This window comes from Archocentrus centrarchus, chromosome 10, assembly GCF_007364275.1.
Source record: "Archocentrus centrarchus isolate MPI-CPG fArcCen1 chromosome 10, fArcCen1, whole genome shotgun sequence".
NCBI lineage: Eukaryota > Metazoa > Chordata > Actinopteri > Cichliformes > Cichlidae > Archocentrus > Archocentrus centrarchus.
In genome coordinates, this window is record NC_044355.1 from 35321641 (window position 1) to 35337120 (window position 15480).

General features: G+C 40.7%; 1 protein-coding gene across 5 annotated transcripts in view; it reads left to right on the forward strand.

Annotated features, from left to right (window-relative positions):
- LOC115787377 (storkhead-box protein 2-like) overlaps nt 1–15480 on the forward strand; it is a 129536-nt gene that overhangs the window by 111598 nt on the left and 2458 nt on the right. Inside the window, exon 4 of one of the 5 annotated variants that reach the window (XM_030740062.1) lies at nt 3072–3875. The exons of the other annotated variants lie outside the window; for them this stretch is intronic. Within the exon in view, the coding sequence (XP_030595922.1) occupies nt 3072–3084 (13 nt within the window). The 3' untranslated portion in view covers nt 3085–3875. Of the gene's footprint in view, nt 1–3071; nt 3876–15480 lie in introns of those variants that run through there. 5 annotated transcript variants of the gene reach the window in all.

Sequence of the window (15480 nt, forward strand, 5' to 3'; positions counted from 1 at the left end):
TGGAATTGGCATAACCCAAATTAGTAAAAATCAGTTGTTTTTCCTCAGGTAGTGGACAAAAAGTTTTTCTTGTTGACCAGCGTTATAAACAGTCCCTGTCTCAATTGTTTTCACCCAAATTTCATGAAACCTTCTGGAAATTTTTCCCAGTGGCCCAAGAACATATGATTTTACTTTCAAGGTCAAAAGTAAAGGTCACCAAAAATTTAACATTTAAAAAAAAAAAAAATCCCTATCTCATTATTGCCGAAATTTTAAAATACATATCTCAGGGAATTTTTTCATCTATCGCAGTGCAATTTGATACTTGTAAACAGTTACTGTTGATAATTCATTTTCTTTTTCTATTTTAAAAAAACTCACGATAAAGCAAACTGAACTCCAAGTCCTACACAAAAATCCCACACATATGCAATTCATATCTCTGCAAATGTTTTTCTTTTTTTCAGTTATTTTTAGAGGATGTTATTATGTACATAAAGTGAATTAAATAGACTATATATGCTATTATCTGTTCACGTGGATCTCATTTTTAAAATAAAAAAATATTTTACAGGTGTTAAAGAAAATACATTTATAGTCTCTGATCTACTAGTATGGGCACATAGAAAATTTCAGGTGGGCGAAGTAGGCACTCTGTTGAGTGCCCTTCCACTCCCATCAATATATTTTTACTTCACTAACTGACAGGTTGGGGGTTTATGTTTTCTGCCACATTTGCCTATCTGTTAGAAGGATAACTTGGAAAATTATGAACCGAGTTTTTGGGGATGGTACAAGGAAAAGTAGATTAAATTCTGGTGATGATCAGGAGAACAGATACCATTTTGCATACTGAATATTTGATATCCTTAAATATGCACACAGCAAATACTCAATGTCATTTACATGATTACTTCTGTGCTTGATTAGAAATTTTACATTCATGTTTTATGGCATATACAGTATCTGAAAAATGTCTCTAATTTAGATCTGCATCTCTTGCTTATCTTGTCAACAGGACCAGCAAAAAACCCTTTTGGACAGGCTAACATCTAAAACACTCAGATTTAATTCATTTATTAGATTTAACATCTCGGTTTCTATACATTTCAACTATTTTGTATATTACACTAGTTAAAGGGTTAGGGCCCGAGTCACACATGTAGTCTTGGCAGGAGTTACTAAACAGTTTAAAACTCAGCAAAGCTTAAAAACCCCATAAAAAGCTTTTACTTCCAAAACCATGCATATAAAATAACAGAACAAAACTAACTGGTTCTTAGTGTTCATTGTTCAAGTGTTCATTAAATAACTGATAAGATAATAAAGGTTTCTGTATTTGCCTGTGAATATGTGTATGCTTGTGTAGTATTCTAACAAGTCTTTCCTATATACAGGCAAATTGGGATTATGGGTCTATCTATATTAAATGAAAAATACTTGTGTATCATAACCGACTGTATGAATATAAAAACACATTAAGTAATTAAAAATAAAACAAGTGGTCCAACAGCAAAGAGGGATTTTTGCCCATATCTAACTTGAAATTAACAGACTGATTGTTGGTGCTCTATAGTTATAGACTAACAGAAAATGTATCTGAAACTATTTCGAACATTTAAAGATTTCAGTCATTTTCATTTTATTTTCAATCCATCCATTCATCCATTTTCTTCAGCTTATCCAGTGCCAGGTCACCTAAGCAGCCTAAGTAGAGACTATTATTGCACAATGTAAATATTATAATCTATAATTCCATGTAAAAGTGTGTATAGTGTATAGTATATAGAGTATAGTGTATAGTGTGAATTACTTATTTTTATTTTTATTCTTCTTATTTATATGTGTGTGTATATATGGTTGCAGGTATAAAATACATTTCACTGTGTATAACTGTGCATGTGACAAATAAACACTATCTTAAATCTTAAACCCCCCCGCTCTCCAGCCACCTCCTCCAGTTTATCTGGGGGAACATCGAGGCATTCCCAAGCCAACCAAGAGATATAGTCTCTCCAGCATGTCCTGGGTCTGCCACATGGTCCTCCTCCTGGCAAGACATGCCCGGAACACTTTGCCCAAGAGGTAACCAAGAGGCATCCTCCTCCCCCCTGCCTGAATCACGACAAATGTGGAAGAGTAGTGGCTCTACTCTGAGCCCCTCTTGAAGGACTGCGCTCTTCATCCTGCCTCTAAGGGAGAGGCCAGTCGCCTTTCGGGGGGAAGCTTATTTCTTCCACTTTTATTAGGGATCTCGTTCCTTTGGTCATTACCCAAAGACAATAGAATGACCATAGATGAGGATAGGGATGGAGATCAACAGGTAACACCTTGCTTTTATGCTTGGCTTTGTCTTTATAACAACGGACCATGCAGCGTCCACATCACTGCAGCTGCAGCCCCAATCTGTTTGTCAGTTTTCCGCTCCCCTCGCCCCTCACTCGTGAACAAGATCCTGAGATACTTAGGCCCCATTTACACAAGAACATTTTCAGTGGAAACTGTGTCATTTTGCCAATTTTGTTTTCAAAGAGTAATGCATTCAGACAGAAATGTTTCAGAAATTATATCTGTTTACATGGAAATGCAGGAGGATGAAAACCCTGCAGTTCCCATTGCCAGGCCACAAGTTGGTGGTGTAGATATTGGAGCCACAACCATAGTGCGTATTTGCGCTTGCCCCATTTTCAAAAAGTATCGTTTTCATGCCATTCTCGTGTAAACGGGAGGCCAAACCGATGAAGCTAAGGGAACCACATCATCCACAAAAAGCAGAAATAAGGCAGAAGCCTTTTGCCCCTTGGCTATGCCTAGAAATTTTGTCTAGATTATGTACACAATTGGTGACAAAGGGCAGCCTTAGCAGTGTCTAACACCCATCAGAAATGAGTTTTACTTATTGCTGGCAATACGGACCAGAAATGCTGTCATTTGGCTTCTCCAAGTCTATAAAACACATGTAGACTAGATGGGAAAACTCCCATGCACACTTCAATATCCTTGAGAGGATAAAGAGCTTGTCCAGGATGAAAACTGCATTGTTCCTCTTAAATCTGAGGTTCAACTAACGGACGACCTCTCCTTTCTAGCACCCTGGCATAGACCTTCCAGCAGATACTGTGGAGTGTGATCCCCCAATAGCTGGAGCACACCCTCTGCATCCCCGTCTTAAAGATGGAAACCACCATCCCGGTCTGCCAATCCAGTGGCACTGCCCCAGATCTCCATGTGACGTTGCAGAGGCGTGTCAACCAAGACATCACTACAGCATCCACCATGATGCTTCCTGCAGGTAGTGGGCCTACAGGAGGGCTGGCCCATAGCTTCTTTTTCTGTGCCTCCCTTGAATACACTCCAGAAGCCTGGCTCCAGGGTGGGGCCAAAGATACCCTCTCCCTGGCAGGGTAAACTGTTCCCTTGGTCTGATCAGAAGGATCATCTGAATCACTCTTCGTCTGGGCCCTCTCCCAGGAGCAATTTGCCTTGGGGGAGACCCTGCCAGCGAGCAATAGCTCACAGACAACATAGCCCCTGGAATCACAGGGGAGTGTTACATTGATGTCTTAACAGAACATTAAACTAATTTAAAGACATTACCTTGGTCTTCAGGAAATTTGTGGAGGGCACTTTTCTCTATTGCCTTATTTATACAGCAAACAACAAAGTTAATTAAAGAAATGATAGAAACACTAACTTAACTGATAAGAAAAAATAATTGTTAGTTAAAGCCATAATTTCAACAGCATTCTCAACAACAGCAATTTAGGACTTTATCATCTTTTACTCTTTCACATAAATGACCTTAACCCCTTTGGGAGGGCCACATCATTGGCCATTGAGCTAGTTCCTCCCAGCAAATGTGTAATATTTAATTTAGTCTGGTGGACCTCCACTCAGGCAGGCTGACTCTCCTCATTGCTCATCAAGATGTCTTTAAAATATCTGCAGTCCTCCTCACTGAGCACTTGCTCAATGTGGCAGCATTGGTGGCATCTGTTCCCCAAAAACTTTGATAGTGGCCATAACACAGGAGTGATGTGACGTAGGATGTTCAAGTCATACCGTATATGCGTCTACTAAAAATCTTCGACATCTCAGTGACTTTAACCTCAAGCTAAAGATCAGAGGTCAAGTTTTCTGAAAATCTTGTGTATGCAATAACTTGAAAATAGTGTGACCTAGGACGTTCAAATTCACACCAAACCCAGGGTTTCCGCGGGGTAGTAAAAGGTAGTAAAAGGTAGTAAATTTAACTCTAGGATTCCTGTATAAACCCTGATACCATATCAAACCATGCATACCATTTAAGCTAGACCAATCAAACTTCACACACTTGTTCATTGACTTAACTATAACAGTACTTTACCTGGCCACCCTCCACCCCGTTACAAATTCAAAACAATGTTGGCACCTGCTCAGGGGTGCTCTTGTTTTAAATTAGTATTAAGTCAATGTTTTTGCAATAGTAGTTCTAACAGAATTAGTGCAGTGCCAGTAAAAGAAGAGATGTTAAACTATTAAACTAAACTATTTTTACAGTTTCATAAGCCTAATGTTATTTTTTTCCATACAAAACAACTTTCAAGAACTTCCACTATCAAATGGCTGGTACAATATGAAAACATATTCTCAGTGGAGAGCAGGCTCAACAAACTGGGGTGGGGTGGCTGTAGCTCAGGAGATAGAGCAGGTCACCTCCTGATTGGAAGGTCAGTGGATTGATTCCTGGCTGCTCCAGGCTACATGCCAAAGTGTCCTTGGGCAAGATACTGAACCCCAGGTTGCTCTCCGACGCAAGCGTTGGAGTGTGAATGTTAGAAAATGAAAGCGCTTAGTTAATCATGGAAGTGCTTGTATGAATGGATGTGAATGGGGTAAATGTAAACATGTTGTGTAAGCGCTTTGAGTGCTCAGACAGAGTAGAAAAGTGCTTTATAAGAACTAGTCCATTTACCATTTACAAACTCAGATTATCAATTCTGAGGTGGGGAACTCAGTTTTCAGTTCCAGAACAGGTGATCAGTTAGTTAAATCAACTCTAAGTATGTTTACTTTGAGTTGAACTCATGCATGAGTAAAAAAAGCAAGTTCTGATCAATGTTATTTAAACAGTGATTGCTACATTAATGTAAGGTACATGTTTCAGGTAAACTGACAACCTATATACAGTTGTGCTCAAAAGTTTACATACCCCGGCAGAATTTGGATGTTTTTTGTTGTCATTATGATTTAAAAAGAGAAAACACATTGTTTATCAATAAATGGTTTCACCCAACCAGTAAGCCTGAGTGGAAAAGATGTTTTTGTGTTATCATTCATATTCTCTGAAAAAAGGCCAAGAAAGCAGAAATTCTGCCGGGGTATGTAAACTTTTGAGCACAACTGTATACTAATTACACATGATGATGAAGATGTCATCATCTATCTCTGTGAAGAGTCCATCAGACCTTTTGTCTGGTTTTATTCCTGGACTAAATTATCTTCACCGGGAGAGTATCAGATGACTGTTTACTAGTGCTAATTACGGTGATAGCAAACAGTTCCTATAGCAAAATGGTGAAATTCTCAGCCCAGCACAGCACCAAGCAATCAACCATTAGCTTAGAACCCTGACAGGCTGCAAGGTCTAGCTGAACTGGTTAGGACATCACGCTGTGGACCGGAGGGTCCACAAGTTTAGGGGGAAAGAAAATAAAACACAAGCATGGAGTAATTTCTTATGTTAACAATTGAAGTGTTAACAATTAACAACCACCCAGAGTAGTTTACCCACTTCAGTCTATCTACACAAAACAAAAAGTGGCCTCTGGATACTGTTCATAATACCATCCTTTGCCTTCAGGAGCTTCAGCAGTAATCAGCAGCAAATATTAAAAGTTTTGATCAACAGTGGGAAGAACCTGATTTTATAAACATAAGCATTTGACTGTGATTTAATGCCAGTGGACTATGTTGAGTCTCTTAAGATGTACTTGCAGAAACATAGAAACAGAGACCAAAATTAATATTATTTATTATTTGTCATCACAGAAAAATCTGCAAGAGAGATGAATATAAATAGATAAATTGCGACAGGCTTGCGACCTGTGTAGAGTGTACCCTGCCTCTCGCTCTATGACAGCCGGGATAGGCTCCACCCCCCCGCGACCCTGAAAATGATAAGCAACAGAAAATGGATGGATAAATAAAAAAATGAATATTAATATTAATATTATTATGATAGAATATTAAAAAGACTGGAAGGAAATGACTACTATCACCTATCAACTTATGAAAAGATTTTAGTATAATATAAAAATCAGTTTCTAAAACTGAAAACCACTGTGCTGTCATCAGCTTCATAGTTTCCATTTTAACCATTTTTCACTTTGTTGATAAAATTCACTATAGAAAAATTGTTAATCAGACAGTGCCGGGGTTTTTTTTTTTTTTTGCCAAGGTGTTCCAAGATCAGTTCCGATAATGAGCCGGTTCAATTCTCAGCCTGGCACACAATACTTCAGTCCAACACAGCGCCAGGTGTTCAGCCACTGGCTAGAACCCAGCATCATGCATAATTTTCATGTTAATGTAATTGCATAGTCTCTAAATTGCTCCTTGTGTCTGTCTGTATGTGGAGGACCAAAACTTGGTCACCTAGAGCAGAGCACAAGAGGCATCAAGATAATAAATTATCAAAATATCATTAAGCGGTGTTCACAGATTGATTAGGGCCCAAACTAATTTGAGGTTTTCTAGTTTAGCCACAGGCCATTTAATACCTAATTTTTGTACCAGAAAATGAGGCAGTATGTCAAAAACAACACTTCTATTTACTTTATCGTAATGTTACTGAGTCAGCACTCTATCAAAACTACAAAAGCAATTATCACAGCACTACTTTGAAAACACCTAATTTAGTGAACTAGTCACAAATAAGCATACATAGTAAACGGTTTATACATATCTGACTGGTTAATGTCATCCTGGATTTGCATCTTGTAGTACATGTCTTTTAGATTGCCCATGCAAATATGGGGCTTTCCCATAGGTTTCTCATGTAATAAACTTGTATACTGCTGGATTAACTTTGTTATACTATATATATATATATATATATATATATATATATATATATATATATAAATGGTAAATGGACTAGCTCTTATATAGCGCTTTTCTATTCAGTCAGAGCACTGAAAGCGCTTACACAACATGTTTACATTTACCCATGCACTCACATTCATACAAGCACTTCCATGTTTATACTAAGCTAAGTGCTTTTAATTAACTAGCATTCACACACATTCATACTCCGACAGGATGGTCGGAGAGCAACTTGGGGTTAAGTATCTATCTATATATATATATATATATATATATATATATATATATATATATATATATATATATATATATATATATATATATATATAAAAATAAAAAAAATATGCAAAACCAATATAGTGTATATATTGCCAATACAGTGTATATATTGTTAGGGTGCCACCTGTGCAACAAATCCAAGCATGAAATTCCCTCTGTACTAAATATTTCACATTAAACTGTTAGTGGTGTTATAACAAAGTCAAAGTGATTGTTAATCAGACAGTGCCGGGGTTTAACCACATAAAATGACAGAGGTGCTGAGACGTTTTCTGCAGTCAATCACTACAGACTTCAAAAGTTAATGTGGACTTCAGATTAGCTCAAGAAAAGTGCATAGAGAGCTTCATGGAATAGGTTTCCATGGCCCAGCAGCTGCATCCAAGCCTCACATCACAAAACGCAATGCAAAGTGTCGGATGCAGTGTTGTAAAGCACTGGACCTTAGAGCAGTGGAGATGTGTTCTCTGGAGTGATGAATCACGCTTCTCCATCTGGCAATCTGATGAGTGAATCTGAGTTTGGTGGTTGTCAAGAGACTGTTACTTGTCTGACTGCATTGTGCCAAGTGTAAAGTTTGGTAGAGGGAGGATTATCAAAATATTCTCCCTCTTTCTTCATGATACAATTACAAAATCGATCATCGACTTGCGACCTAGGGTGTCCTGGTGCCATGTGCACTTATGGACATCCTTATGTTCAAACATGGTGTTCATTATGGACAAACTGTGGTTTGCACAGAAGTCCAATAACAAAACACCATTCGGGTTCAGATCAGGCAGGCCGTTCCTCTGAATCACGCCCCTCTAGGTCTCACTGTCATTGCCCACGTGAGCGCTCTCCAGCACCCCGCCCAGCGACTCCAAAAAGGGTGGGTACTCTGAACTGTCATTCGGCGCATAAGCACATACAACAGTCAGGACCCGTTTCCCGGCCCGAAGGAGCAGGGAAACAACCCTCTTGTCTACCGGTGAAAACTCCAACGTACAGACAGCAAGCCGGGGGAATACAAGAATACCTACCCCAGCTCGCCGCCTCTCACTGAGGGCAGCTCCAGACTGGAACAGAGTCCAGCCCTTTTCCAGGTGACTGGTTCCAGAGCCCAGGCCAGGCCAACTATATCTAGCTGGTGTCTCTCAACCTCACGCACTAGCTCAGGCTCCTTCCCCACCAGAGAGGTGACATTCCATGTCCCAATAGCCAGTCTCAATAGGGGGGATCGGTCCGCCAGGGCCTCTGCCCTCAGCCAACGCCCGACACACACTGCACCCGACCCCTACGATGCCTCCTGCGGGTGGTGGGCCTACAGGAGGGCGGGCCCAGGTAACCTCTTCAGGCTGCGCTCGGCCAAGCACCACAGACTAATGCCTGGCCACCAGACGCTCTCCCTCGAGCTCCCTCCCCAGGCCTGGCACCAGGGTGGGGCCCCAGTAACCCTATCCCGGGCAGGGTAAACTGTTCCCTTGCTGTTACAAACATAGGGGTCTTCTGAACCGCTCTTTGTCTGGACTCTCACCCAGGACCAGTTTGCCATGGGAGACCCTACCAGGGGGACAAGCCCCCAGGCAACATAGCTCCTGGGACACACAAACCCCTCCACCACGATAAGGTGGGAAAATTATACATGATTCAAAACATTTTTTACAAATAAAAAACTGAAAAGTGTGGTGTGCAAAAGTATTCAGCCCCCTTTTCTCTGAGTGCAACCAATTGCATTCAGAAGTTGCTTGATGACTGCTAATGACTAAAAAGAGTCCACCTGTGTGTAATCTAGTCTCAGTACAAATACAGCTGCTCCGTGACAGCCTCAGAGGTTGGTTAAGAGAATATTGGGGAGTAAACAGCATCATGAAGTCCAAAAAACACAACAGACAGGTCAGGAATAAGATTGTGGAGAAGTTTAAAGCAAGCTTAGGCTATAAAAAAGAGTTCCCAAGCTTTGAACATCTCACGAAGCACTGTTCAATCCATTATCCGGAAATGGAAAGAGTATGGCACAACCGTAAACCTACCAAGACAAGGCCGTCCACCTAAACTTACAGGCCAAACAAGGAGAGCACTGATCAGAGATGCAGCCAAGAGGCCCATGGTGACTCTGGGTGAAATGCAGAGATCCACAGCTCAGGTGGGGGAATCTGTCCACAGGACAACTATTAGTCGTGCACTGCACAAATGTGATATTTATGGAAGAGTGGCAAGAAGAAAGCCATTGTTAAAAGAAAACCATAAAAAGTCCCCTTTGCAGTTTGCCAGAAGCCATGTTGGGGACACAGCAAACATGTGGAACAAGGTGGTCAGATGAGACCAAAATTGAACTTTTTGGCCAAAATGCAAAACGCTATGTGTGGCAGAGAATTAACACTGCACATTACTCTGAACACACCATCCCCACTGTCAAATATGGTGGTGGCAGCATCATGCTCTGGGGCTGCTGCTCTTCAGCAGGGACAGGGAAGTTGGTCAGAGTTGATGAAAAGATGGATGGAGCCAAATACAGGGCAATCTTGGAAGAAAACCTGTTGGAGTCTGCAAAAGACTTGAGACTGGGGCGGAGGTTCACCTTCCAGCAGGACAACGACCCTAAACATAAAGCCAGGGCTACAATGGAAGGGTTTAAAACCAAACATATTCATGTGTTAGAATGGCCCAGTCAATATCCAGACCTAAATACAATCGAGTATTTGTGGCAAGATCTGAAAGCTGCTGTTCACAAATGCTGACTGAGCTTGAGCTGTTTTACAAAGAAGAATGGGCAAAAATTTCAGTCACTAGATGTGCAAAGCTGGTGGAGACATACCCTAAAAGACTTGCAGTTGTAATTGCAGCAAAAGGTGGTTCCACAAAGTATTGACTCAGGGGGGCTGAATACTTTTGCACACCGCACTTTCCAGTTTTTTTATTTGTAAAAAATGTTTTGAATCATGTATAATTTTCATTCCACTTCACAATTGTATACCACTTTGTGTTGGTCTTTCACATTAAATTCCAGTGAAATACATTTATTTGTCATTGTAATGTGAGAAAATATGGAAAAGTTCAAGGGGTATGAATACTTTTGCAAGCCACTGAATGTATCTTGTCTTTTGCAAGATATCTTATGATATTCATATCCAGATAATATCCATGTAAACATCCGTGACAGATCAGATCTTCCTGTATTCTCTCCATAAACATTATGGATAGTTGACAGATCAATAAACTTGTATGCTGCTTTATTATTTTGGATACAGGCTATTTTTGTCTAGTGCAGGTATTTTGGTGGCCGGCATTATTGCCTATGTATTTGTAGGTGTTCCCCTTTCAGAGCATAAAATTTGGGGAGGATGATATTTAAAAGAATCACACAAAAATGATGTACTAAGGTGCTGCATGTTTAGAGCTGAGTCCCTTTCTGCTCCTCATTGATAATGATAGTATTCTTGAAACCAAACAGACCTTAACTGTGTTTAAGGTTTTTAGTCACATTTCTGCATGGCAATAAGTACATAAGTAAAGGGTCTCACTGCATGAAAAGTGGGTTTTTTCGACAGTTTCTTGTATGTAATATTGACGCGCGCCTTGAGTTTTAGGGCTCTCAGCAGGAGGCTTTGGCCAGAACAGTAAACTGTAGGGAAACTGCCGTGGACTCTCTGTGTCAGTGCTCCCTCAGCTCCGCCCCTCTCCTCAGGTCTAGGGCAGGCTCTCATATGTAAAGGAGGTTTCTGTGAGTCATACAAATGCAAATCAAGTACTCACCAGTGGTCACCAATACTCACCAGTGGTCTACCCCTCCCAAGTTGTAACCAACATATTTTTATTTCTACAGCGAAACATTCAAACAAGACTAATCTCACAAGAAATCATTCTAATTTATAAATTTGAATTATCTAGTTGGAAATATATTTTTGGAAGTTTTCAGCTTTTGTCCCTTTTTCCAATAAGGCTGTGAGCTTCTGTCTGTGAGCTTCTGTCTGTGAGCCTTTGTCATGGAGTTTTTTGTGAACCCTGAACTTTAGTGACTGAGGGAGATAAACAAAGGCTATAACTTGATTTTGGTGACACCACAAGCATTATTTTCATTGAAAAGCATACTCAGTTTTCAGTCTAATTCACTGTAACAAAAAGTCTGTCACACCATCATCCTCTCCTGTGCAGTGGCTTCCCAGCTAGCATTGAACATTCAGACAGCATCCCATGAACGCTGCTATAAACGTTCAGTGAATGTTCACATGCATTAATGACATTAAAGACTACCAAGGCAGATGGAATACGAAAACGTATAAACTTTTATTTTGCTATACATGGATGTACATAAGAGATATCAGCAAAACCTTCATGAGAAAAATGTAAATGTAAAAAGGTAAATAAAAAAAAAAAAATAAGGAAAATTTTAATGCAACAGTCACCTTCTCAGTTGTCCTGCTTAAACAGACAGTGGATGTGTGAACAACACATCTTCCAGCTCATAGGGGGTCATTTTGGGTTTTCTCTGTATTATTGTAGGGTCTTTATCCACAATACAAAGCGCCTTGAGGCGACTGTTTGTTGTGATTTGCTGCTATATAAATAAAATTGAATTCACTTGAAATGAAATGAATTTAATTTCCGTGTGGCAGCTTCCTCGCCTGTGATTGGACAATACAGATCACGTGCGGGATCACGCTGAAGGTCTGTAGGACCAATCAGTGCCTTCCTTCTCTTCCGTTCAAACTGAATGGCGGTTTTTGTCTACGCTGCTTTCCCGGTACGACAATGGAGGACGTCGTCTATATTTCAACACCCCAGAAGCTCCCGGTGAAAGCGGGCCTCTCTACCGGCCAGCCTCAACCAGCCCCGCTGCAGACGAGAAGACACTGCTGGCTGCAGTGAGTGGGTTATCTCCTCAGTTACTCAAGTTTGTACGAGCGCGACTGAAAGACAACATGGCGTCTATTGTTTAGAGACTCGATGCTCTAACAAAGCCTCACCTACAGAAGGACTCGAGGAAAAGACGGCAGCACGATCCGAAAACTGCGGTAAGACTTGGTCGTTTCTAAAACAAAAATACTAAGAGTGGAGGAATGGTCACAGTAAGCTGACAGACGTATTGTGATTTGGTTTCTTATTTTTATTTCATCTTACAGGAAGCAGTTCGCGGCCTGCACAACTCTGAATCCAATAAAAGCCGGTATGATCCTCTGCAGAGGTAAGAATCAGAAACAAAGCAGCAGTATTCAATGTGTGGAGGAGAGAAGAACTTCAAATGTTTTTACTCTTATTTATTTTCACGTTTTTCTCCACAGACTGTTCGCCTCGCAACGCGAGTGGGTTTCTAATGCGTGGACAGTGATATAATTGTGTGTAAGTATCTTTTTTGCCTGAATATTGTTTATGTATGCACTGTGTTTACACTGTGTTTATTTACAATGTACAAAAATGTTTTTCAGCTTCTTGAAAAACCTACAGACGGTTTGCCGAACTTCCGCTACAGTCAGCCTCACGGTCCGGAAAAGCCATTAAAAACTCTGCCCGGTGACGTGCAAGAAGGAAGCCGGTAAGACGTATTGGATTGTTTTGTTGGTCTGCTGTATTTGTGTAGTTAGCTTGGAAATGCAGTTTTATTTTTGGAAAATATTACTTATTGTTTTTTTAACTTTATATAAAATCTGGCTTCTTCTGAACAACCCAAAATGTCTATAAAAAGCAGTGGCGGCCGTGCATTTCACACCTAGGCCTTCAGTAGTGATCCGCCTGAATCACTCCACCCTCAATAACTATTTTATGGCAATAAAAACATATTTTTATGCAGAAATGCAGTAGAAAGAGCTGTTGCATCGCAGATTGAGAGCTCATGTAGCCAGAATAAAAGCATTTACCGAAGAAACAAACCCAAGGTGCACAAGTCTGCTTTTACTGCCGCTACAGCTGCGACACATATAAAAATGCATTGATAACAACCTCCTAAAATTATTATTGAGAGAAACATTTTAGTCATCGTGACCCTGAAATGAAAGTTCCTGCTTGCCCCCCCCCCCCCCCCCCCCCCAAAAAAAGCCAATCTAACAGTCTCTTTAAGATTTCCCTATTATTCTTCACCTTTACGTCGTGGAGCTCCACTTCCCTGCGCACTTGCTCGCTCAGCTGATCCGCTCTGGTGTCCCCGAATGTTTTGCTTGTAAGTGTCCGGCAGTGCTTTGGTGTCTCGTTGCTGCCTCGGTTAGGCAAGTCAAATTTACAAACCCAGTGTGGCTCCAAACACCATGCCGATCAGTGGCAAACAACAAGCACTCCCAGCAATACAATTTGCAGTGTTCCTCGGGGCCTGCGAGCCAGTGGTACCGCTCGTAATTAGTGGACTGAAAGTGGTGGACACATCCTTTTCCCGGTTGTGACAGGCTTGCTAGCTTCGGAGTTGCCCGACCTTTCTTAATGATGTCCAGCTTTTCTTGAAAAGTCTGTCTTGGCTTTGGCAATAAATCTGCAACCAAATCCATTTCTTCTCCTTCAGCCATTGTGGGTTGACAAAACAGCTATAAAATCAACACAACCATATTTTTGCTTGTGCAGCTGGCTACAGATGCAGTTTGCTAGCTCTGGCTAGTACACTGACTATCCAATCAAAGTGTATGAATATGCTGACGTTACCGTACACCTGCTAGAGGGCCTCGGTGTTGCCAACTCATAATCTGATTGGTTGATCAAACTGTTTGATCGACACTTATTTTTGTACTACGGGGCCCGCAGAACTGATTATGAAGGCCTCCAGGCAGATTTCTTTGACCCTGGCAACAAATGATGGCTGAAATGTGATTGGTTAAATGCTTTAATATGAAAATACACGTCTGGAAACAGCGCGACCACAGGAAAAGCTGTGAAAGGAACCGTACAAACCATTTGGAATAATTTAACAAGTATTGATGGACAGGATATAATTAACATCAGTCTGTGATTCAGATATTTTTTAGGCCAGCAGAGAAGGCCTTGCAGGCCCTGATGGCCCACCACTGCACTGCATCACCTTTTTAATAAAAAGGTGATGCAGTGCAGGTGAAAATAATTAACATTGAATGTTTATAGTTTCAGCAGCTGTAACATTTTCGGACCTAAAAGATAAAAAGTGTATAATCAGTTTAAAAGTGCCTCAAGGGTTAATGACCAAAATCAATGAAGTACTTTTATCAGTGTTAAATTTTTTCAAAGTACTTGTTCATTTGTCTTTTATTCACAGGATGCAGGAGTTGGTACTTTGTCACATAACCATTGTTTCTGATGACAAAGATGGGCTGATTAATTTTTTTTTTTGCATTCAGGGTCTTATCTGCTATGTGTACATTCAAAGTCAAGAGACTCAAACTTTCAGTGTAGTTTCCTGATTTTTCACAATATTTCATATAGTTTCCTAATGACTTAATGTGTGCTCTGTGTCAACAGCTGCTGGAGGCGAGGACGAGTGTCCTGGCAGTGAAGGAGGTTGCCTTCTGGGACGGTGTCACCACTGACCTCATGTTGGATGAGGAGGATGGCGTCTCAGAGGGCGTATCGGGCTGGATTAAGACCCCCAAGCTTCCCCAGCCAGGAGCTCAGTGACCTCTGAGCCAAACTGCAAGACAGACTAGAAGCTCACCCTCAATACAACGCTGTGCACCATAAGTGTTTGTATGCTGGACCATGCTCTGAGAGAAAGCCACCACCACATGGCCCAGAAGTAGCAAAGCATTATATGTCATAATGTTTTTGTTTTCTTTATGTATATAGATTATATGATGTGTGTGTGTGTGTGTGTGTGTGTGTGTGTGTGTGTGTGTGTGCATATTGCTTTATAAATAAAACAAAAAAAAATATTCAAACTTGTGCCTCACAATTTGTTTCTCTTAATTGAATTCCTTTTAATTGAGGTTATTAGCATGGCATGAATACAACATAACATACAAGGTATATCACAGAAATAATAATTAAAAATAATTTTTATTATTTATTAGGGAGGGGCTTACCCAGGCCTGTCTTTATAAAGGCCAATGGGGGGACAGATCTACCAACCAATCACATGTGAATACTGAATTGTGATGTCATTTTTATCATCCAATGACTGAGAAGCCACGTGGGTCTGTTGCCGCTGCTTGGGCTTGAGGCGCTGCTATTCATATGTAAAGTGGAGTCATTAACACCTCGCGCCTG